Source organism: Pistacia vera, unplaced genomic scaffold, assembly GCF_008641045.1.
Source record: "Pistacia vera cultivar Batoury unplaced genomic scaffold, PisVer_v2 Contig130, whole genome shotgun sequence".
Classification (NCBI taxonomy): Eukaryota; Viridiplantae; Streptophyta; class Magnoliopsida; order Sapindales; family Anacardiaceae; genus Pistacia; species Pistacia vera.
In genome coordinates this window covers 366,535-390,466 of record NW_022195358.1, presented here as the reverse complement: position 1 = coordinate 390,466, position 23,932 = coordinate 366,535, and the positions used below count along the sequence as shown (strand labels likewise).

Sequence of the window (23,932 nt, the reverse complement as noted above, 5' to 3'; positions counted from 1 at the left end):
GACAGTCAAAGATAGACTTTTGCAGCCGTCGACGGCCACATATGGACATAAATTTGACCTTTTCCGGCTAGATCTGTGGTGGATTTGGCCGGAAAAGGCCATATCGACGTCATACCCGCAGATTCGAACGGTATGTGTCGTTACACAATTTTTCAGCCAGATTCCGACGGTGGTGGCCAGAATCTGGCACTGCGGGTGGTGAGGGTGTTTTTGTCATTTTATAAATTTTTTATATATTTGGGTGTTTAGTTAGATTAGCAAACCTATGAGGTTTTTTTATAAATTTTTAAAATTTACCTCGTAATACACTCCTATTCAACTACTCAATATTATTCCTAAAATCCTATCCAAAATAATAAAACAAATGGACCCAAGAATTTGTTAAGTACACCCACTCTTTATCTAAGTATCATTTATTATTAATTACATATTTACCTTTTGGATAAAGCTATTTATACAATCTCTCATGCAAAGAAAGTTTGTACAAACTGACATGACATATCATATACCATACTATGTGGTATTGGTGGTCACATAATTTAATATTACATTAATATCATATGAGCCCTCATTTCACGTAACAGGCACATAAATTATCTTTGTACAAATAACTTTACCTTGAACGGGGCAACTGACCAAGTGAGATCACTACCTGTTAAAAAATTTGGGATTTGTCAGATGACTTCAAAACGAGTTTGGTGAATCTAATTGTCATGTTTGACTATTTGTGAATTGCGTTTATTCACGTGTCTATTTGATTTTTACTTCGACAATATACAAATACATGATTGATAGTTGATATACAATATATTTATTAAAAATAAACAAATCCTGACCATATATTATTATTAATGTATAAGTGTATGAAATTTTTAACAATTCAGAGAGCTTAAATCATGAAAGAATTTAGTTCCATAAACATAGGTTTAATTGGACAATATACTACAATATACATTATTTTATTAATATTTTTATTATTAATCTGACTACTATATAATAGAAAACTTACAAAATTCAATTGAGATTTCAATCTTGTTAGTAATTGTGAGATATAATTTTTTTTTTTATAATTTCTTTTGAAAACAAATCTATTCCGGAAAATAATAAGCAATTATCCCTATCAAATTATCTCTAATTTCTAAATCCAAACAGAAGGTTAGGCTTAGGCGGCTACATTTACACTAATAATTTTATAATTTGAAAGCGCGCGAGGGGAAAAGCGGAAATCAAAATAAAAACTGGCGGGCTTTTCCAACACATCACCAAATTAGTACCCGTCAAACGGAGCCCAAATCACACGCGTTTCATCCCAGAGCACAAAACTCTCTCAACTTTTCTTTCCCAAACTATCCGGCCTTCCGTTTCTGCGCTTCAAATCCATGATGGATTATAACAAACACCAAACGATTTCCACTCGCAGAAGCTTGAAGCGAAAGCTCGAGCAAGATTTCCAAGAAGATAAAGCAGATCGCAACTTCTCGATCCTCGGTTCAAACGACGACATCTATAAAGATCTGGTCAAAGATATTCGCGCTCACGTTGATGTACTCAACTCCAGCTTTTCGTCGGCCGAAGCCGATCGCGCCGCAGCCAAACGTGCCGCAAACTCCCTGGTTGAACTCGCCAAGAATGGTGCCGTTTTCGCCTCTTTTTTCCGATCATTTTTTAAATGTTTATGCACAGCTCGTTTTAGTTGTTGCATGTGATTGTTTAGTGTCTGGATTGTCAAAGAATTGCTGTCTCGATAGCCGAGTATAATTGTTAAGCTGAAATTACTTTATATTAAATTATTTTTTTTACTATTTTACTAGTTTTGTTTTTCTTGAATTTTTTTTTTTTTGGTTCAAATTGACCGCGTTTTATGATGTTTTAATTTTGTTGAGCGTTGATTTAGGGTTTGCAAAAAGTATATGTCAATAATTTATTTCAGTTGATTGAGTTATTGTTGATTATAGGATTACTGAATTTCGGTGATATTTATTGTGCAGAGGAAATTGTGAACGTAATTGTTGCTAATGGAGCGGTACCTGTGCTTGTGAGACATCTTCAGGCTCCACCACCACTGCCATTGAGGGATTTTTCGATGCCATATGAGCATGAAGTGGAGAAAGGAAGTGCTTTTGCGCTTGGTCTTCTTGCCATGAAAGTAATTAAATATTGTGCCTTATTTTTAGTATTTCTCCCGTTTAGCTGCTTGGATTGTTGTTTTGATATTTATATGTCTAATTTCTTGATGATATTTAAACAGAAAAATCAATTGCCATGAAATTGATAGAATTTTCTGCTCAATTTTAGAGTTATTTAGTAATAGATTATGTGCTAGGCTTCTTGTTACTAGGTTAGATTTGTTAACTATGTTGGGGATTCTATAATTTGGTTTTGACCATTCTTTGTAGCTGAGTGTATACTATACTAAGGTCATGGGCTGCTTTCAGCAATACTATTGGTTGTATTCTTCCTCCTCAGTTCATTGCTATAGTTGAAATGATTGCACATTTTACTGGAGAAATTACACTTGTGAAGAAAATCATAGACATCGCATTATTTTAAAAAGAAGATATACACTCTATTATATAAAAAAGAAGACTCCCGTCTCTTTTTCCTATACAGATTTAGTGATATCTTTTATGTGGAAATCAGCGAAGGGCATTCTGTTCCTCTATGTGTCCTTAATGTTTGTAATTAATTTTTGGTTGAATATTAATCTAAATAGGGGTTTTTGTTTGTGATGTGGACACATCTTATATTTAGCTGTTTTTTGGTTGATATTTCATGTTTAATGTACTTGTTTATCACATTGTAGTTATTTTAATTGTTGCTTTGTTAAATAGCCAGAGCATCAACAACTCATAGTTGATGTTGGAGCTCTATCTCCTCTTGTGGCCTTATTAAAGCAGCATCCGAATGGGACTAAATCTAAGGCATTAAATGGTGTTATTAGGAGAGCAGCTGACGCAATCACCAACCTTGCTCATGAGAACGCCGACATCAAAACCCGTGTCAGGTGTCCCTTTTTGCGTATTGTCTTTCAAGTCTTATAAAAACTATCATGTCTTCATTCTAATTCTTCTGCTTACATTCAGGGTTGAAGGTGGAATTCCACCTCTTGTCGAACTGCTTGAGTTCATAGATGCAAAGGTACAGAGGGCAGCTGCAGGGGCCCTGCGAACTCTTGCCTTTAAAAATGATGAGAACAAAAAACAGGTAGGTTTCTCCTACTACATAGTATTGTATAGGTGTTTTTAAATTAGTTGTTTAATTTGAATTGCAAATTTTCAGATTGTCGAATGTAACGCTCTACCGACCCTTATACTAATGCTTCGGTCAGAGGATGCTGCATTACATTACGAAGCGGTTGGTTCTCATGCATACTTGTGTATGTTTAGATTTTTACTCTAAACTTCATTTTGCTTTTAGCGTTAGCTGACTTCACCTGAGATTGTCAGGTTGGGGTCATTGGGAACCTGGTTCACTCATCCCCAAATATAAAGAAAGAAGTTCTTCTTGCTGGAGCTTTACAACCTGTCATTGGATTACTCCGGTAAAATGATGAATTTTGTGTTACATTTCATCTTTTCCTCAGCAGATTATAGATTTTGTTATTTTGGTCTTATTATTGGCTATAAGGGATTTCCTTGAATCTACTTTGTATTTTATTTAAGTTTGTTTTCTTATTGATTATGAATATTTCAAGATATTGAAAGACTTTGGTGACAGGTCCTCCTGTTCAGAGAGCAAAAGAGAAGCGGCTTTGTTACTTGGTCAATTTGCTGCGGCTGATTCAAATTGCAAGGTAGATTGGACGCTTATTTCTCTTTCACTTTTTCTATCTGGAATGAAGGATTTACAATCATATATTTGGATGACTAGTTAGATCCTTTTCAAGTATCATGTAAGTATTTCTTTCTAATCAGTAGGGGTGTTCAAAAGCGGTTAACCGGTTTAGTTACTTGCTTTCTTGAATCAAATCGGTTTTTCAGTTTAGGAATTTTCCTGAACCGAAACCAAACCGGTTTGGGAGGAAAACTGATTTTTTAATTAATCAAAAACTGGTTAACCGCTTTGAAAAAACCGGTTAATCGGTTTTGAATTGGTTTTCCCCTTTTTATTGGATAAAACTTTTTTTTTTAAATTTTGTTTCTTAAATTAAATTGTAAACATCAACAATACATATCCAATTAAAATTAAACATTCATACACATTCATTGATCACAATTAACAATACATTAAAAATTGATACAAATAAAAGTCTAAAATTAAACAAAAATAAAAGTCCATAATGAAATATCCATAATAAAACAACAAAATAATTAAATAAGTCTCAATGGAAAACAACAAAAGAAATTGTGTAAATTTAGGGATTAAGATTATTATTATTATTTTTATTTAATAAATATATTTTAGTATACCGGTTCAAAAAACTAGTTTCGGTTAACCGGTTTTCATTTTTATCCGAATCGAAAATTGAGTCTAAAATCCGGTTTTTTGACTTCTTTGAACTATAACCGAACTGTTTTTTCGGTTAATCAGTTTTTCGGTTTGGTTTTCGCATTTTTTTGAACACCTCTACTAATCAGTACAAGTATGTGTTCCATGCAGGTGAACATTGTTCAGAGAGGAGCTGTACGGCCATTAATTGAGATGCTTCAGTCCTCAGATTCACAGCTTCAGGAAATGTCAGCTTTTGCACTAGGGAGATTGGCACAGGTTACTAATTCTTTGATCCTGTTGTGCCTTAGTCAAATAAGATATATCAGCATTCAGCTAGTTGAATCTGTTGCTTAATAGACTGAGTAGTTTTAGTAATCAACTCAAATTGAATTTTGAAAAGAAGGTTGCTTAACGTTTTTTTTTTTTTTTTTTTTAAAATAGAAATTCTGCTACAATAACATTTATCATTTAGCATATTAAGACTTTTTAATTTTTGATTATATTTCTTAGTAAAGAAAATAAAGAAAATGGTTTTATTAACATGTCGAGGTGTCCTCCATTGACAGTTATTAGGTTTGTGCACAGGTAGCTCATTATTATTGCAACTGAAATAAACATATATGCATTCTGCTTCTCTTCTGATCTTTTGGCTTACTTGCATATCCTGAAGCACTTTTGTGCTTCAAAGAAGTGATACCATGTTCTCAATTTACTCTATTATTAATCATGCTGGAAAACAAGCTTTCTTGGTTCTTATTAAATTTATTCAGTAGCTATCAATAACAATATTTGGTTTCTTCCTAATATATCTTAGTACCTTTTCAGTGTGTTATTTTTCTGAATCCTATCAAAAGTATATTACTATTCAGAATGATTGGTATGAAGTCTTGCAAGTTATTCATTTTTTTTTTTTTTCTGAATGTGCTAAAACTTGTATCGCAGGACACACACAACCAAGCTGGCATTGCTCAGGATGGTGGTATTGTGCCATTGCTTAAACTTCTCGATTCTAAAAATGGGTCTCTGCAGCATAATGCTGCATTTGCTCTATATGGTCTTGCAGATAATGAGGTAAGTAAAGGTCATTGGTTTTTGGAATTGTTGTTACTTGTCCTTTAATTACTCATCTTACCCCAAAAACTAGGAGTGCTCATATGAAGTTTCCTGTAGGATAATGTTGCAGATCTTATCAAGTTTGGAGTTGTCCAGAAACTCCAAGATGGAGAATTCATTGCCCAAGTATGCTTCTTTTTTATTTTTTATGGTTGATTTATTGCTATTCTGTTGTAGTCTTCAACTTCTTTCATTTACAGTGCCATAACATTTTGTACTTAGTTTCTTTAATTTGATACTTGCAGCAAACTAAGGACTGTATAGCAAAGACTATGAAAAGGTTAGAGGAGAAGATTCAGGGACGGGTGAGTTCATAAACTTTAAGTCCATTGACTTGATTGAAATTGTACTTTCATTTTCATGTGAGCTGTTTGTATGCACTTATATGGCTATTGTGTTAAATTTTGAAAAAGATTCATTAAAGAAATTTGAGTGTATAAGCATAATTTGGTTTAACAAATAGCATCAATTTAATATTGTTATTTTCATTCTTTTTTTCTTGACAGGTTTTGAAACATCTGTTGTATATGATGCGGGTTGCAAACAAGGCTGTTCAACGACGAGTTGCATTGGCTCTTGCTCATTTTTGTGCCCCTGATGATTGTAGAAATATTTTTATTAATAACAATGGTATGGATATTTGGGCTGTCAATTTTAGTCAGTCATCTTTAGCAGTTCCGTCTATTTTTGTTCTTACCTTGTTTGCTTGCTTTTACATCCACATTTTGTGCCTGCAGGATTAGAATTACTTTTGGGGCTTCTTGAGTGTACAACTGTGAAGCTACAAGATGACAGTTCAGTGGCGTTGTATAAGTTGGCTACCAAAGCCTTTTCACTCTCTCCTGTGGATGCAGCTCCTCCATCACCAACCCCACAGGTTTTTCTTTTTTCTTTTTATTTTTCCATATTCCTGGAGTTTTGCAAGGGATCATACTGTCTAATCTGAAAATTAAGTAAAATAGTTGATTTCTTATTGTTTGCTTTTTTGTCACCAATTTGGTACAAGATGCCCGCTCTCATTTACCTTGTACAGTGATCTATTTAACTGCTCTTTGTTATTATCTCCTGCAAAAGTTCTGAACACTAGTATTTGCTCTGAATCATTATTTCTTTGTTCCTAAAACATGGATTTAAGCTTTTTATTTATACTTTTTGGCTTTAGTCATGAGGTTTTTTGTTTAAATTGATTTGGCTCTTTTGCTTCTGAGCCCTGCTCATATCTTTTGCTGTTTTCAAACTGCTATTATGCTGACTTGCATATCCAGGGTACTGAAAATGAAAATTTTCAGTTCTTGTTTTCAGTTTCTTCTGGTACACTTTTAGTTTTATTAAAATTACTTTATTTTGTTGCAGGTGTATTTGGGTGAGCAATATGTAAACAATCCAACATTGTCTGATGTAACATTCTTAGTTGAAGGTATAAAGTTGTTCTTGTGTATGCCCTTGTTAATGTTTAATGTCTTTTATTTATTTATTTTAAATCTTATGTGCAATATTTTATGCTATCAGGNGATCTATTTAACTGCTCTTTGTTATTATCTCCTGCAAAAGTTCTGAACATTAGTATTTGCTCTGAATCATTATTTCTTTGTTCCTAAAACATGGATTTAAGCTTTTTATTTATACTTTTTGGCTTTAGTCATGAGGTTTTTTGTTTAAATTGATTAGTCTCTTTTGCTTCTGTGCCGTGCTCATATCTTTTGCTGTTTTCAAACTGCTATTATGCTGACTTGCATATCCAGGGTACTGAAAATGAAAATTTTCAGTTCTTGTTTTCAGTTTCTTCTGGTACACTTTTAGTTTTATTAAAAATACTTTATTTTGTTGCAGGTGTATTTGGGTGAGCAATATGTAAACAATCCAACATTGTCTGATGTAACATTCTTAGTTGAAGGTATAAAGTTGTTCTTGTGTATGCCCTTGTTAATGTTTAATGTCTTTTATTTATTTATTTTAAATCTTATGTGCAATATTTTATGCTATCAGGTAAACGGTTCTATGCACATAGAATTTGTTTGCTTGCTTCTTCGGATGCTTTTCGTGCAATGTTTGATGGTGGTTATAGGGTGAGTTTTAATTTCAGCCCTTGTTCATTATTTGTCGAGTTAATAAGTTGTTCCTCAACCCTTAAACTTCCCATCCCCAACTAAAAAGCGAATATAATTTAAAATTAAGAAGGAAAACATGACTGGAAATCATGTGTGTGGATTTGATCATTCGTCGAACTTCTGAAAACTCTACACAAGATTGTTTCAGCTGAGCTATGCAATGTCTTGCACTCTTGGCTAGTTGATTGGGTGTAAAGACTATAGAATTTTGATCTATTACTTATGTAAAATCTTTGTAAAATTGAATTGCAGGAGAAACTTGCTAAAGATGTAGAAATTCCAAATATCAGATGGGACGTTTTTGAGTTGATGATGAGGTGAGATCTTCACATTCCCCCTTCAAAAGGTTGTTCAAGAAGTGAAATGTCCTTTTGTGCTGATATTTTACTGCATTGTCTGTGCTTTTAGATTCATATATACAGGATCTGTAGATGTTAATATAGATGTTGCTCAAGATCTTCTCAAGGCTGCCGACCAGTATCTCTTAGATGGTCTCAAACGTCTCTGCGAGTTTGCCATTGCACAGGTTGGCTAGAAGATTACTTTGATAAATGTGCTTTTGTATATCATGATATTTATACTAGAAGCTAATCCAACGACTTACTCTCATTCTTTAGGATATTTCAACTGAGAACGTCCCATTCATGTTTGAGTTTTCTGAGGCCTATAATGCTGTGTCATTAAAGCAATCGTGCATACTGTTTATACTGGAAAAATTCGACAAATTAAGGAGCAAGCCATGGTATGACACCTCCTCTAGCCCTGCCCATTCGAAAAAAGTGTATGTTTTGGTTTGTGTTAAGAAAAAGAATCTAATTTAACATGATAATCTGCAGGTGTTATCACTTTATCCAACATATACTACCGGAGATACGCAATTACTTTACACAAGCGTTTTGAAGCCTATCATGGTTAACTCAATGCAAATTGTAGATGGTTGAGCTTAGAGTTTTAGATCTTTTGATTAATTGTAAAGATGGAAGACTGGGAATGTACAGAGTTTAGGTCATGTTGTTAATGTCGGGTCAATGAAGGAAATTTTTCTGATCTCCAAATGTAGCCATTCTTAGTGATTCTCATACTCATAGACGTGTATTGCAAAATCCCAAATCCCAGATATTCCAGACAATTATTAATCTTGATGAGTCAAAATAAATAAAATTTAAATCATTCTTTTAGTTATTGTCAGTTTACTTTTCGGTTTTTTTTTTTTTAAATATTCAGTTATAATCTTGTCAGTTTGAGTATTTTTTGGGTATTTAATTTACATGATCAAAGTTTATTATTTCCTTTTTTTTTTTTTTTTAAATTGTAGAGTTCGGTAAGGTTCTACTTGAGTTTGAATAAGCCTTTGTAAAACAAGGTCATGTATGTGGATTATGAAAAAAAAAGAGTATAATAATGTAATTACATTTTTAAATAAATGCTAAATTGTTTAGTTAAATGATTAATTGTTTATCTATTATATAAATAAATATGGAATAAACTATTTTATATTTATTTAATTGATTTTTTTATTTAGTAGGAAGGAGAAAATAGTTAATTTAACGTTAAGTAAATACTTGTTATTATCTTATTCAATTTTTTTTTTTTTTTTAAATAATGAACTCTTTAGACAAATATTAGCTCGGTACTAAAAGAACTTTTACCTGGACTTTATTTATTTATTTTCCTTTATTTATTCAGACTTGAGAAACGTTTCGAACAAAAGGATTCGTCTGTTTGCTGCACTCTGTTAGATTAAACAGAAGAGAGCAAAAGATAACACATAAATTTACCATTCATCTGTTTCTGACCTCACACGAAAAGAGCGTCAATGGCGCTTCAGCTTTCAATTCTACGTTTCCATTCTCCCACTCTCTCCTTCCACTTTTTTCATTCCCCAACCAAAACCAAAGCGTCTGCTTCTATTTCAGCTCTCGCCTCCACTGCTTCCTCCTCCATTCAGGCAACTTCTTTCTTACCAGCTCCTCTTTTCCTTCTAATTTCCTTCGCTTCTTTATATTAATTTTGAGCTACAATTGACGAGAAAATGGAAATTATTTCAGATTGTTGGTGGCCAAAAATTGATTCGGCATGGAAATTCAAATTCCAATGGCGGTTTTGAGAGCTACGATGAAGAATTTGATTGGGTTGATTTGGATGCTGATCTTTATTACTGGACCAAGCCTTTGCGGCCCGTTCAGGTACTTTAATTAAACTTTATCATTTCTTAATTACTAAAATATTTATGTTTAGAAATTAGAACACCATTTATTTAATTTATTTATTTGTTTCTGTTGTGTGATGATAATTCTACAGTGGTATCCTGGTCATATTGCGAAAACTGAAAAGGAACTTAAAGAACAACTCAAGTTGATGGATGTCGTCATTGAAGTGCGTGACGCTAGAATTCCCTTGTCCACTAGTCATCCTCAGGTACTTAAACGTCTTATTGTTTACTCCTTTTAAATTTTGAAAGTTTTCGGACAGTTGATGTTTATTGCTTATTCAAACTTTGAAATATTTTGATTATGTTTAAGTTTTTACGGTTAATTTATGAGCAGATGGATTCGTGGCTCGGTAATAGGAAAAGAATTTTAGTGTTGAATAGAGAAGACATGATATCTACAGCAGATAGGAATGCGTGGGCAACTTATTATGCAATGCAGGGAACTAAAGTTATCTTCTCCAATGGAAAGCTTGGAATGGTATGTCCATAGGAGATGTTATTTATCTTTCTTTAGTTTACGCGTCATAGCAGAAAATAAACACTCTTATGTGGTAAATACAGGGCACTATGAAGTTAAGTCGGTTAGCGAAGGCACTGGCAGCTGGTGTAAATGTCAAACGCAAAGCCAAAGGACTCCTCCCTCGTCCGGTGGGTTTCCCTGATCCATTACATATCGATATTGAACCTTATGTTGCTTACAGTTTATTTTCAGATGTTTATCACCTGCTCTTGCGTTAGTGTCTATTCCGGCAAAATATTTTATAGTTTCCTTGCTTTCAGTCACACATGAAATAAAGTTGTGATGCTGTCTTGCTGTATACTAGTTTTATTTATTTGGTATCAACATGCATATGATTGTTGACCCCTTAATTTTTCTGGATATAAATTTCACTTTCGAAAGATGAAGGATTTTTCTTGATCATTTTACAGGTTCGAGCTGGAATAGTTGGATATCCAAATGTTGGCAAGTCATCTTTAATCAATCGTTTGCTGAAGCGGCGGATGTGTCCAGCAGCTCCCAGACCAGGTGTTACAAGAGAATTGAAGTACGTATTCTAGTCTTTATCGCTTAGAAATCATTGAAAATGTTAAGACATAACTTAATTCAATACTATTGGAATTTTGAAAACGAAAAAGTTTTGAGTTTGTGGGAAGCATATAATGCTTACCTTGTCAAAAGTGTTGGAGTGGCCCAGAAATGAAATGGTGGTTTTGAACAAGCAGAAACATTGACATGGAATTTTGGCATAAGATTGCAATTAAAATTTCTAATCCCTGAATTCTTGTAGCCCTAGGAAATACAGAGAGCTCCCTAGAAAGCTGAAATTCTTTTCACATTTTATTAACACTGCTAGAAACTTAATAAAGAACAAGGTCTGAATACTGTAAGCAAAACTTTGAATTAGTTTGGAAGTTCTGGAGTTTTGTGGTTTTGTATTTATTGTCAACAGAAAAGATGGTTATAAAAGATAATTATGACCTTAATCTTTCATTTGTAAATTTTTCTCGTGTTAGGCTATAATCAATTAATAATACCTTGTGGACCTTTCTAATTTTCTTTGAAGATGGGTTCGTTTTGGTAAAGATCTTGAATTTTTGGACTCTCCTGGAATAATCCCAATGAGGATTAGCGATCAAGCAGCTGCAATAAAGCTTGCCATATGTGATGACATTGGAGAGAGATCCTATGATGTTACTGATGTTGCAGTGATTCTTGTCCAAATGCTGGCAAGGATTCCAACAGTAGGTATGGTATTCTTTCGATTCTGCACTCATTTGCTTATGTTTATTATTTTGACATTAAGTCAGAGACGCTTCCATTTAGAACAAAAGGTTTTCAAGTCTAACTGATAATAGACAATTTAAGAGGCAACCTATTGCTTAATCATTGGTAATAAGACAAGAGGTTGGTTAATTCTGATTCGAGGGTTCATTTTGATCCTGGCGTAAAGGGGAAAATTTGCAAAGGACTGAAATATAGTCAATGGAAATTTAATTAGATGGTTCTATTGTATGGACTTTTATTACCATGAGATGCCACAATTTGAATTCTGAAATTCACTGTAGCTCAATTTGTCGAGTTCAACATGTAATCTAATTTATGCTCCTTGCCAGGCTCAAAGGCACTTCAAAACCGTTACAAGATTGACGTGGATGGTAACTGTGGTAAAATGTATGTCTCAATGACTGTAGTTTTCGCTTGAAAGGGTGAGATGACAGACTGGGAAGATTCCTAATGCCAATCTCCTCCTGGTGAAACTTATTTTGAACTAGGGGAAGCGATATCTTTTTGGCTTAGGTATCTTTTTCAGGATGTACAAGTACCCTGAAATTTCATTCCCCAACAATTTCTTATTGATCTAGTAATGCTGTTGTATTGCAGATTTATTCAGAAGCTTGCTCTCCATTTGTTTAATGGGGATTCCCACCAGGCAGCATTCAGGGTCTTGTCAGATTTCCGGAAAGGAAGGTTTGGTTGGATTTCACTGGAGAGGCCCCCCAGGTAACATCTCAGGGTGCTTGCATTGCGTCCAAGATGATGTAAAGCTTCTGTGAGCCCCTCCTGGTGTCTCTTGAGTGGTGAAGGGTGAGAGCTGTCAACTAGTGAATTTAGAAATCCTGTAGGTTTTGGTTGACTGCAGTGCCTTAGCGAAGAGAAAAACTTCATTTTATTGTAATTGCACTGATTAAGGAGACAAAAGAGGCAGCAAGTTTTTAGAAAGGGCTGAAAAGTGAAGTCATGGTGAAAATGGATATTTCTCACCAAAAGGTTAGTATACTAGATTTTATTATTACTTTTTCAATATGCATTCTCCCCGGAGACCCAATTGCATCAAGCCTGTTACATATTCTGTACTCCTCTTGTATAGCAAATGTTTGCAAATTATAACTCATCTCCAGATTTATGTACTTTTGCATTTGGTTTATGAACTTAAAAGAGCTAGTCTTTTGACTATAGCAAAACATAGCATAAACTAGTGGCTACAATTGTCTTTAGCAAAGGCTTTTGGTTTAAACTTCAAATACGATCGAAACATGGCGAGCCATATGTGCACTTTTATCCGGTATCAGTGAATTGGCGGATCATATTGTTGATTATTTGAATGAAGTTTATAACTCTCAAGTTTGAACATCCTAAAGTTTTCATTGTATGATTGTGAAGTTAATTTTACATTTTACATTTTGTGAAGTTAGCGCCTAGTTACTGCCTTTACTAAAAGCTCAGGATAACTGCACTTTGTAAATATGGATTCTGCAAGGTCTACTCTTAATATTGATTTTGTTTCTTGGAGTCGCTCCCTATGATGTCATGTGGGTGTTTAGAATATGTTTAAAAGAAAATTTAGGTTAGATCCATTAAACTACAACCATTTTCTGCTTTTTTTTTAGGTAAGAAGCTCTAAGATAAGGATAATTTTGCTTTTTGTTTATATATTATCAGGATTAAATGATTCAGCTGTTACATAATCTTTCCACAATAGGCAATAAATAATATTACTGTCCACTTGAATCAAAAGTTTTACTTTTCACTCTAGTTTTACATGTTACATAATCTTTCCATAATAGACAATAAATAATATTATTGTCTACTTAAATCAAATTTTGACTTTGCTCTATAATCTCATATAAAATTTTCTCATACATGTAACATTATGAGGGAGTATTATGTGAGATACAACATTATGAGGAATCACCATTGGGTGACATGATGGCAAAATAGCAAAAGACGATTTAACATGGTCTCTTAAGAGGATGATCTAATATGATTTCTCAAGTTCGAGTCCTTTTAAGGGTAAAAGAGCAAGAGGAGGATTTAACATGATTTTCTGAATTTGAGTTTTCACGATTGCTAATAGGGATAGTCATTAGAGTTTGTACCGGATCGATAGTTCTAGGGTCTTGAAGAATAAGTTGAAATACACATAAACTTGCTCAAACATGTCCGGTCATAACAAAAAAAAAGATAAAAAAAAACATTACGAGGAAGTGTTATGAGTATCATGCGAGGTGAATGTACTATGTCATCCCCATACGTCCATTTACTAAAAGTTGTTCACGTATATATTAATCTTTAATTGATAAAAAAGAGAAAAAAAAAAGTGGGAAATTTACCAAAAGTTCTTCACGTATATATTAATCTTTAATTGATAAAAAAAGAAATAAAAAACTGTGGGAAGTTATTGAAGGACAAGAAGTTTCTCTCATAACAGTTTCACCCCCTTACATGAGGAATATGACTTGTGAGGCGCGAATAAGAGCCTACAACTGAATTGTAGGCGTGATTCGTGAAGGCCAACTTGGAGGCGTGATTCGTGAAGGGCGGCTTGAAGGCGTGCGCCTGCGTCTCCCAAGCTTTTTTTTTACTTATTTATTCACTCTCTCGGAGTCATTGTATAAAGAAGTTGAAAGAGGAAGCGCGCACTCTTCGTAGAGCAAGGTGCAGCCATGGAAGATACAGTGTCATACTTTAAAATTCCACCTGCAAGTGCAAGACATGGTCAGACTCAGTCTGGCAGTTTTCATGTAAACACGAGTTAAAGAACAAGAACAACTGGCGTTAAAACTTAAAAGGAATATGAAAACTTCTGCGCTCAGAATGTCGAAGCTTGCAGTTGGGATTTTGAAGTTTAACAGTTGACACTGTAGTTTTCATGGCTTCACCTTGCTCCACAACAAGAGAGAAGCCACTTATGTCTAGAGTACTCAGCAGATAAGGGTACTGAGACAAGTTGGCAGCTTCTTCAACAAAGAGAGACAAACATGAATCAAATATTTTTTTAGTTTGTATTCAGATTTGGCTTGGAATCATGATTGTAATGGCAACAATATTTCAGTAGACTAGTACTGTCAAATCCCCGGTCCGACTAAGTAAATGTTGTGCACTTTGTGTCCAGACTCTCATGAGTTTGTTTTTGCGTTTCCGCAAGTATGATGTGACAAACTCCTCATCTTCTAAAGTCTCACATCCTCGTGAAATACTGCTTTGACACTAATTATCAAATTCCGGTTTAACCAAATAGATATTGTCCGCTTTGCAGTAGCTCGCACAAGTTTTGCTTTTAGACTTCAAACAAGCATTCTTCCTGCAAAATTCATTTATTTAGTTATGAAAATTCAAACCTAATAAACTGGATCCTAAGCTCATAACCCATCTATTTAGTTATGAAAATTCAAGCCTAATAAACAGGATTCTAAGCTCATCCGCTGGGCCACAGAGATGTGACAAAGATTGCCAACTCAAACATTGAGAAACCAGAGGTCTACTCAAGACTCTTCTTGCTTGACGCCTTGAACCCCTTGTCTTTCGCTATTATCATATTTCTTTTACTTTGTTGTGCCTTGTTATGATTCTCTCTATTCTCTCCATAACTACAGTAATTGTTTTTGTAGTTCCGAAGCAGCCACAAGAATCTGCATGTCTGACGTTCCAGGTAAAACACAGGCAAACACGGGGCACTGATGGTAGCTGTGCTCTTCAAACTGATATGTGCCCACAATTTCTTTCGAATTTTAATGGATATAATTACTCTTTCCATATCATCAACAGCTGCCACAAACTAAAATAGGGTTAAAAAATAAAGAGAGACAAATGAAAATGGATGCCAGAGTGGAAGACAAAGCACATGATAAAACACAAGAAATATAGAGCAGCTCATAAGGAGTAGTAATAAAATACAAAATCATGCAGAGAAAGTGAACATGCTGCCTCTGCAATGATCATTCACTAAAAACAACTATGGCATAGACGATAATCAACAACATCCAGAACTTGAAAATGCTCAAGCCAAATGTAGGGATTGTAATGATACATTGATATGATTTGCTATTTTCATCTTGCACTCGTGGGAACACATGCTGAATTGCCTTTATTTGACCAGTTCTCCTTAACTTTACAGGCTTGAATTGGCCGTTCAATTTGGAGACCTTCTGCAGCTTCTTTTTCCAACTGTGAACAAAACCTTTGGAATGTCTTCACATTCACTTGAAGTCTGAAATCTAGACTAAACAAAAACTTCATTTCCATCCTGTTCAATTCTGATGTGCTTACTCCTCCCACTCTGGCGTAGTATGCGTTATTGTAAAATCTGCAAGACATTCAGAATATTACTTTTCACAACTTTCCGCCGACTACAAAGCCAAAAAAAAAAGATGCAGATAAATGAAATACACAGCTTCATGAATTATATTTCCCTGTAATCAATCATTGTCCACTGGACCGCCTCACAATCAAGTTTCATATTATCTTGAATGCCATGTCCACACACAAGATATCCGAAGATACATTTCCAATGTAGTGACATAATACTTTCTTATCTTGTTGAAAAGGTATGAACAAATATTATTTTCTTCGGCCAAAACTTACATTAACACGCACAAGCACATGCAAATGCACACACAATAATTTAAGTCTCTCCTTAGCCCTCTTGAAAGAATATGATAGATTTATGATCAAGTATAAGTTGCACGGTTAATATCACAGGCCACTATATTGAGATATTTAAGGCTATATAATATGATGGAATATACATCAAACTTCAAGGATTAGTACTTACGCATCATCAATAAATTTTGCAGCTACCATTACACTTGTTATAAGAAGCCGGTGAACATTAAGAGAAGTTAAATGAACTTCAGTTTGCTGAAGGAATTTATCCACATAAATTTGTGCAATGACAAAGCAGGAGGGGCTACAGCTAGCATACTTGAAGATGCGATCAATATATTGTTGAATAGTTATGGTCGGTGCTCTTAACCCATGAAATACCGTTATGTTATCTTCAATCTGCATTGTCTCCAGTAGCAATTCATTTTTCTGAACAGATCTCTCCAAAACTCTGGCAACAAGTGATAAAATCTTTGGACTTCCCAGAACTCCTCTGCCCAATTCTTTCAGTCCCAATGTCTGGTATATATCTGGGTCTACACTCTCAGTATCAAGTGCCAAACTTCCCATATTTAGACTGTGCTTCAACAGAGTAACATTGAAAAGTCCATTAACATCAAAAGAAAAAAAAAAAAAATCCTGTAAGAGGAAATATAAAATACTAAAAACGAATATTTGTTGGGTATATTAAACCATTTAAAGAGAGAGGGATCACTCTGCAACAAATTACACAACAACCCAGTTGTTGAAACTCAGAATAGGATCTGGCAATAGTTCCAAGTGTTCAACCATTCTAGGCTCCCTAACATAGATGAAATAATTCATCTCATGCTAGCTCTTCACCCCAAGACAAGAATTGAAACGATGCTACTGAGCTGAAAAGGCTTATTAAAAGAAAACTAAAATGCATCCTTAACAACCAGTATTGAGAACAGGGAATTTAATCCCATATTCACTCATTTGGGATGCGAAAACCCAAGTAGCAAAGCCTTTGGGTTAAACTAGCATTTGGTACAGTTAAGGGGCTACTATTTCATCACCTTCCAGAAGGACTAGAGAGTTGGAGAAGACAAAGTTTCTTGGAGGGCACAGAACGGATTGGCCAGAGGTTTGACATCTAAATTTCTAATGAAAGTCTGTATGCCAGTACACAACATTAAACAGTTTGCAGACTCCATTCAGGGTAGGCAGTTATATTTCTACAAGAAATTTTTACAGAAAAAACTTGGAACTCTGACAAGGCAGGTGACCATATAGAATTTCCAATTATATAGTAAAGACCCGTCCATTAAAGACATAATCATACCAATCACAATCCAATTGCCGTTTATATGGTAAGGACTATTATTTATATGGCTAGATTCAGTGTGTTTTTTAGGCAAATCAAGTGACCAAATGCTTCACAGGGAAAGTTTTGATACTTGATAGATTCAAACAACACAAGATAACTCTTTATAAGAACTATCTATTTGTATTCTCACTATGATTGAATTTCAGATCTCACAGTCTCCCACTTAACATTTCCCCACAAATATGGAAACTGAAGTTCTGAAACCCACTAATGAAAAAACGTGTCAAAGATAGGAAACCCATGTAATCAACTTGAACAAGCAAACAAGAAAATGCATTATCTATCAAATCCCAAGCTCAGGAAACACAATACAAAGTTAAAATCATGATATATAAGATTATTCACAAAAAATAAGAAAAAATACTTAACTGATTCTAGAAAGAGATGTCCGTTTAGACTGTAGTCACGAATAAGCTATGAAAACACAGCCAGCAAACACGGGGCACTGATGGTAGCTGTGCTCTTCAAACTGATATGTGCCCACAATTTCTTTCGAATTTTAATGGATATAATTACTCTTTCCATATCATCAACAGCTGCCACAAACTAAAATAGGGTTAAAAAATAAAGAGAGACAAGATGCCAGAGTGGAAGACAAAGCACATGATAAAACACAAGAAATATGAGCAACTCATAAGAGTTTCGGTCGGATTTTCATGGGATCTTCGTCATCTTCGTTGGAGCTTCGTCGGATCTTCGTCATCTTCGTCGGATCTTCATCATCTTTGTCCGAGCTTCGTCATTTTCGTCAGATCTTCATCATTCTTTTGACATCAAAAAGAAAAACAAATTTGAGAAGCTACGAAAGTGATAGTAACTATTTGTTTCCAGCGAAAAGAACAAGGAAAAACAATGGTTGTTGCTGATACACCGATTCTCTCTCGCTTAGATCGTTTAGAGAACATGGTAAGTCCTTTAAAGCCAGATAATCGACAGATCCTGTCTGTTGGTTATAATGTGTTAGTATAATATGTGTTGTGGTTAACAGTTGAGACAGGTAGAAGAAATTAGATGCTGTAGTAGGTCACCAAAGAGTTCATGTGCATCTACTCTATCAAGTGGGACCCTAAATAGTGGTGGCCTTCCCTCGTCCGTTGATTTCTCCTCAAAGAGTCTAGAGAAGTGAAATAAATCAGTTTGGCAATAGATGCGCACTGCTGCCCAGCAAATTTAAAAAGAAAAAAAATTGAATTTTTTATTAAAAAATTCAATTATTTGGAGTTGGCTGGCGAGCCGGCTCGAACTCGGCTCGATAAGCCAGTTCGAAATATGTTAAAATCATTAACGAGCTGAGTCGAGTCATACTCGTACTCGACTCGTTAAATTTTTCTCTTGCACGAGCCGAGCTCGTTAAGCCGAAAACTCGGCTCGATAACACCGCTAGATACAACATTACGAGGAATCACCACTGAGTGACATGACGGTAAAATAGCAAAAGAAGATTTAACATGGTCTCTCAAGAGGATAATCTAATATGATTTCTCAAGTTCGAGTCCCTTTAAGGGTAAAAGAGCAAAAGGAAGATTTAACATGATTTTCTGAATTTGAGTTTCCACGATTGCTAATAGGGGTAGTCATTGGAGCTTGTACTAGGTCGATAGTTCTAAGGTCCTGAAGAATAAGTTGAAATATACATAAACTTGCTCGAACACGTCTGGTCATAACAAAAAAAGAAAAAAAAAAAAAAAACATCACCAGAAAGTGTTATGAGTATCATGTGAGATGAATGTACTATGTCATCCCCATGCGTCCATTTACTAAAAGTTGTTCACGTAATATATTAATCTTTAATTGATAAAAAAGAGAAAAAAAAAAAAGTGGGAAATTTACCAAAAGTTCTTCACGTATATATTACTCTTTAATTGATAAAAAAGAGAAAAAAAAAAAAAGTGGGAACTTCTTGTCTCATAACAGTTTCACCCGCTTACATGAGGAATATGACTTGTGAGGCGCGAATAAGAGCCTACAACTGAATTTGTAGGCGTGATTCGTGAAGGCCAACTTGGAGGCGTGATTCGTGAAGGGCGGCTTGAAGGCGTGCGCCTGCGTCTCCCAAGCTTTTTTTTACTTATTTATTCACTCTCTCGGAGTCATTGTATAAGGAAGTTGAAAGAGGAAGCGCGCACTCTTCGTAGAGCGAGGTGCAGCCATGGAAGATACAGTGTCATACTTTAAAATTCCACCTGCAAGTGCAAGACATGGTCAGACTCAAGTCTGGCAGTTTTCATGTAAACACGAGTTAAAGAACAAGAACAACTCGCGTTAAAACTTAAAAGGAATATGAAAACTTCTGCACTCAGAATGTCAAAGCTTGCAGTTGGAATTTTGAAGTTTAACAGTTGACACTGTAGTTTTCATGGCTTCACCCTGTTCCACAACAAGAGAGAAGCCACTTATGTCTAGAGTACTCAGCAGATAAGGGTGCTGAAACAAGTTGGCAGCTTCTTCAACAAAGAGAGACAAACATGAATCAAATATTTTTTTTGTTTGTATTCAAATTTGGGTTGGAATCATGATTGTAATGGCAACAATATTTCAGTAGACTAGTACTGTCAAATCCCCGGTCCGACTAAGTAAATGTTGTGCACTTTGTGTCCAGACTCTCATGAGTTTGTTTTTGCGTTTCCGCAAGTATGATGTGACAAACTCCTCATCTTCTAAAGTCTCACATCCTCGTGAAATACTGCTTTGACACTAATTATCAAATTCCGGTTTAACCAAATAGATATTGTCCGCTTTGCAGTAGCTCGCACAAGTTTTGCTTTTAGACTTCAAACAAGCATTCTTCCTGCAAAATTCATTTATTTAGTTATGAAAATTCAAACCTAATAAACTGGATCCTAAGCTCATAACCCATCTATTTAGTTATGAAAATTCAAGCCTAATAAACAGGATTCTAAGCTCATCCGCTGGGCCACAGAGATGTGACAAAGATTGCCAACTCAAACATTGAGAAACCAGAGGTCTACTCAAGACTCTTCTTGCTTGAAGCCTTGAACCCCTTGTCTTTCGCTATTATCATATTTCTTTTACTTTGTTGTGCCTTGTTATGATTTTCTCTATTCCCTCCACAACTACAGTAATTGTTTTTGTAGTTCTGAAGCAGCCACAAGAATCTGCATGTCTGACGTTCCAGGTAAAACACAGCCAAACACGGGGCACTGATGGTAGCTGTGCTCTTCAAACTGATATGTGCCCACAATTTCTTTCGAATTTTAATGGATATAATTACTCTTTCCATATCATCAACAGCTGCCACAAACTAAAATAGGGTTAAAAAATAAAGAGAGACAAATGAAAATGGATGCCAGAGTGGAAGACAAAGCACATGATAAAACACAAGAAATATAGAGCAGCTCATAAGGAGTAGTAATAAAATACAAAATCATGCAGAGAAAGTGAACATGCTGCCTCTGCAATGATCATTCACTAAAAACAACTATGGCATAGACGATAATCAACAACATCCAGAACTTGAAAATGCTCAAGCCAAATGTAGGGATTGTAATGATACATTGATATGATTTGCTATTTTCATCTTGCACTCGTGGGAACACATGCTGAATTGCCTTTATTTGACCAGTTCTCCTTAACTTTACAGGCTTGAATTGGCCGTTCAATTTGGAGACCTTCTGCAGCTTCTTTTTCCAACTGTGAACAAAACCTTTGGAATGTCTTCACATTCACTTGAAGTCTGAAATCTAGACTAAACAAAAACTTCATTTCCATCCTGTTCAATTCTGATGTGCTTACTCCTCCCACTCTGGCGTAGTATGCGTTATTGTAAAATCTGCAAGACATTCAGAATATTACTTTTCACAACTTTCCGCCGACTACAAAGCCAAAAAAAAAAGATGCAGATAAATGAAATACACAGCTTCATGAATTATATTTCCCTGTAATCAATCATTGTCCACTAGACCGCCTCACAATCAAGTTTCATATTATCTTGAATGCCATGTCCACACACAAGATATCAGAAGAGACATTTCCAATGTAGTGACATAATACTTTCTTATCTTGTTGAAAAGGTATGAACAAATATTATTTTCTTCAGCCAAAACTTACATTAACACGCACACACACGCACAAGCACATGCACATGCACACACAATAATTAAAGTATCTCCTTAGCCCTCTTGAAAGAATATGATAGATTTATGATCAAGTATAAGTTGCACGGTTAATATCACAGGCCACTATATTGAGATATTTAAGGCTATATAATATGATGGAATATACATCAAATTTCAAGGATTAGTACTTACGCATCATCAATAAATTTTGCAGCTACCATTACACTTGTTATAAGAAGCCGGTGAACATTAAGAGAAGTTAAATGAACTTCAGTTTGCTGAAGGAATTTATCCACATAAATTTGTGCAATAACAAAGCAGGAGGGGCTACAGCTAGCATACTTGAAGATGCGATCAATATATTGTTGAATAGTTATGGTCGGTGCTCTTAACCCATGAAATACCGTCATGTTATCTTCAATCTGCATTGTCTCCAGTAGCAATTCATTTTTCTGAACAGATCTCTCCAAAACTCTGGCAACAAGTGATAAAATCTTTGGACTTCCCAGAACTCCTCTGCCCAATTCTTTCAGTCCCAATGTCTGGTATATATCTGGGTCTACACTCTCAGTATCAAGTGCCAAACTTCCCATATTTAGACTGTGCTTCAACAGAGTAACATTGAAAAGTCCATTAACATCAAAAGAAAAAAAAAAAAAATCCTGTAAGAGGAAATATAAAATACTAAAAACGAATATTTGTTGGGTATATTAAACCATTTAAAGAGAGAGGGATCACTCTGCAACAAATTACACAACAACCCAGTTGTTGAAACTCAGAATAGGATCTGGCAATAGTTCCAAGTGTTCAACCATTCTAGGCTCCCTAACATAGATGAAATAATTCATCTCATGCTAGCTCTTCACCCCAAGACAAGAATTGAAACGATGCTACTGAGCTGAAAAGGCTTATTAAAAGAAAACTAAAATGCATCCTTAACAACCAGTATTGAGAACAGGGAATTTAATCCCATATTCACTCATTTGGGATGCGAAAACCCAAGTAGCAAAGCCTTTGGGTTAAACTAGCATTTGGTACAGTTAAGGGGCTACTATTTCATCACCTTCCAGAAGGACTAGAGAGTTGGAGAAGACAAAGTTTCTTGGAGGGCACAGAACGGATTGGCCAGAGGTTTGACATCTAAATTTCTAATGAAAGTCTGTATGCCAGTACACAACATTAAACAGTTTGCAGACTCCATTCAGGGTAGGCAGTTATATTTCTACAAGAAATTTTTACAGAAAAAACTTGGAACTCTGACAAGGCAGGTGACCATATAGAATTTCCAATTATATAGTAAAGACCCGTCCATTAAAGACATAATCATACCAATCACAATCCAATTGCCGTTTATATGGTAAGGACTATTATTTATATGGCTAGATTCACTGTGTTTTTCAGGCAAATCAAGTGACCAAATGCTTCACAGGGAAAGTTTTGATACTTGATAGATTCAAACAACACAAGATAACTCTTTATAAGAACTATCTATTTGTATTCTCACTATGATTGAATTTCAGATCTCACAGTCTCCCACTTAACATTTCCCCACAAATATGGAAACTGAAAAAACGTGTCAAAGATAGGAAACCCATGTAATCAACTTGAACAAGCAAACAAGAAAATGCATTATCTATCAAATCCCAAGCTCAGGAAACACAATACAAAGTTAAAATCATGATATATAAGATTATTCACAAAAAATAAGAAAAAATACTTAACTGATTCTAGAAAGAGATGTCCGTTTAGACTGTAGTCACGAATAAGCTATGATTTCTCGAACAGAAGTGTTAAGCACCAAGACGAAGATAACATAATACACAGCCCACATATACATAAATCTTATTAATTAAAAAGCTTTACACATTCTCTCTTCTCTTCCCCTCCATGTCTCTTCCTTAGTACACTTTTGTCAGATACAAAGAGAGAGATGGTATATCTTTGTTTCTTTATTTGTTGCTCACAAGTACACCATCCCCCTCTCTCTTCTCTCTCTCTCTCTCTCTCTCTCTCTCTTTAGTGGAGAGTAGGCCTTCTCTCTCTCCCTACATAAAAACTTTACATGGAAGATAGTGTCAGGAAGCAGCTCAACTTACCACTAATTCTTTTAAGTGGGTCGGTAAAGATTGTGCCTTTCTTCTTCCTGCTTCTTCTCTAGATCTTGCCTCTTTGTTATACTGGGTCCCATCTCATATCCTCAAATCACATTGCGTTTCAGAATTATAAGCCATTTTTATTATTATTATTTTTTTTAAA

The 23,932-nt window shown here is 35.0% G+C and overlaps 4 protein-coding genes across 7 annotated transcripts; 2 read left to right on the top strand and 2 right to left on the bottom strand.

The window, feature by feature from the left end:
- Nucleotides 1-1,281: 1,281 nt before the first annotated feature.
- On the top strand, nucleotides 1,282-8,727 carry LOC116122014 (ARM REPEAT PROTEIN INTERACTING WITH ABF2-like). The gene is made up of 19 exons (XM_031407920.1): nucleotides 1,282-1,632; nucleotides 1,989-2,146; nucleotides 2,832-3,004; nucleotides 3,084-3,204; nucleotides 3,280-3,354; nucleotides 3,447-3,541; nucleotides 3,718-3,793; nucleotides 4,600-4,707; nucleotides 5,374-5,502; nucleotides 5,602-5,670; nucleotides 5,790-5,849; nucleotides 6,051-6,174; nucleotides 6,282-6,421; nucleotides 6,898-6,961; nucleotides 7,531-7,610; nucleotides 7,905-7,969; nucleotides 8,061-8,178; nucleotides 8,270-8,394; nucleotides 8,489-8,727. The coding sequence occupies exons 1-19, from the start codon at nucleotides 1,380-1,382 to the stop codon at nucleotides 8,550-8,552; spliced, it is 2,097 nt and encodes a 698-aa protein (XP_031263780.1). The 5' UTR covers nucleotides 1,282-1,379; the 3' UTR covers nucleotides 8,553-8,727.
- A 642-nt stretch (nucleotides 8,728-9,369) lies between these two features.
- LOC116122024 (DAR GTPase 3, chloroplastic) lies at nucleotides 9,370-12,773 on the top strand. Its single transcript, XM_031407930.1, has 9 exons — nucleotides 9,370-9,600; nucleotides 9,701-9,838; nucleotides 9,954-10,070; nucleotides 10,199-10,342; nucleotides 10,426-10,512; nucleotides 10,795-10,910; nucleotides 11,430-11,611; nucleotides 11,980-12,037; nucleotides 12,248-12,773. Exons 1-9 carry the CDS (start codon nucleotides 9,469-9,471, stop codon nucleotides 12,369-12,371), a joined length of 1,098 nt encoding a protein of 365 aa, XP_031263790.1. The 5' UTR covers nucleotides 9,370-9,468; the 3' UTR covers nucleotides 12,372-12,773.
- Nucleotides 12,774-14,669: 1,896 nt separating this feature from the next.
- LOC116122045 (cyclin-P3-1-like) lies at nucleotides 14,670-18,020 on the bottom strand. 2 transcript variants are annotated; one of them, XR_004126823.1, is made up of 4 exons: nucleotides 17,970-18,020; nucleotides 16,419-16,826; nucleotides 15,542-15,950; nucleotides 14,670-15,422 (listed from the first exon to the last, which is right to left on the bottom strand). XR_004126823.1 is itself a non-coding variant. In XM_031407957.1 (3 exons), exons 2-3 carry the CDS (start codon nucleotides 16,817-16,819, stop codon nucleotides 15,695-15,697), a joined length of 657 nt encoding a protein of 218 aa, XP_031263817.1. In that variant the 5' UTR covers nucleotides 16,820-16,826; nucleotides 17,970-18,020; the 3' UTR covers nucleotides 15,490-15,694. The 2 variants fall into 2 exon arrangements, 1 of the variants encoding a protein (XP_031263817.1); XM_031407957.1 differs by lacking the exon at nucleotides 14,670-15,422 and having other exon boundaries at nucleotides 15,490-15,950.
- Nucleotides 18,021-19,448: 1,428 nt separating this feature from the next.
- Nucleotides 19,449-23,840, bottom strand: LOC116122018 (cyclin-P3-1-like). Of its 3 annotated transcripts, none has more exons than XR_004126819.1 (4): nucleotides 23,399-23,840; nucleotides 21,869-22,276; nucleotides 20,982-21,390; nucleotides 19,449-20,862 (listed from the first exon to the last, which is right to left on the bottom strand). XR_004126819.1 is itself a non-coding variant. In XM_031407924.1 (3 exons), exons 2-3 carry the CDS (start codon nucleotides 22,267-22,269, stop codon nucleotides 21,135-21,137), a joined length of 657 nt encoding a protein of 218 aa, XP_031263784.1. In that variant the 5' UTR covers nucleotides 22,270-22,276; nucleotides 23,399-23,840; the 3' UTR covers nucleotides 20,930-21,134. The 3 variants fall into 3 exon arrangements, 1 of the variants encoding a protein (XP_031263784.1); XR_004126820.1 differs by having other exon boundaries at nucleotides 19,449-20,852; XM_031407924.1 differs by lacking the exon at nucleotides 19,449-20,862 and having other exon boundaries at nucleotides 20,930-21,390.
- Between the last annotated feature and the right edge of the window lie 92 nt (nucleotides 23,841-23,932).

Bases quoted from the DNA above. Each gene is read 5' to 3' on its own strand.
- LOC116122014 (XM_031407920.1), top strand. From the start codon at position 1,380: ATGATGGATTATAACAAACACCAAACGATTTCCACTCGCAGAAGCTTG. The intron at 4,708-5,373 runs GTTACTAATTCT...CTTGTATCGCAG, and splicing joins CACTAGGGAGATTGGCACAG to GACACACACAACCAAGCTGG. The intron at 7,970-8,060 runs GTGAGATCTTCA...CTGTGCTTTTAG, and splicing joins GTTTTTGAGTTGATGATGAG to ATTCATATATACAGGATCTG.
- LOC116122024 (XM_031407930.1), top strand. From the start codon at position 9,469: ATGGCGCTTCAGCTTTCAATTCTACGTTTCCATTCTCCCACTCTCTCC. The intron at 10,343-10,425 runs GTATGTCCATAG...TGGTAAATACAG, and splicing joins CCAATGGAAAGCTTGGAATG to GGCACTATGAAGTTAAGTCG. The intron at 11,612-11,979 runs GTATGGTATTCT...GCTCCTTGCCAG, and splicing joins GGCAAGGATTCCAACAGTAG to GCTCAAAGGCACTTCAAAAC.
- LOC116122045 (XM_031407957.1), bottom strand. From the start codon at position 16,819: ATGGGAAGTTTGGCACTTGATACTGAGAGTGTAGACCCAGATATATAC. The intron at 15,951-16,418 runs GTAAGTACTAAT...AATGTCTTGCAG, and splicing joins GCAAAATTTATTGATGATGC to ATTTTACAATAACGCATACT.
- LOC116122018 (XM_031407924.1), bottom strand. From the start codon at position 22,269: ATGGGAAGTTTGGCACTTGATACTGAGAGTGTAGACCCAGATATATAC. The intron at 21,391-21,868 runs GTAAGTACTAAT...AATGTCTTGCAG, and splicing joins GCAAAATTTATTGATGATGC to ATTTTACAATAACGCATACT.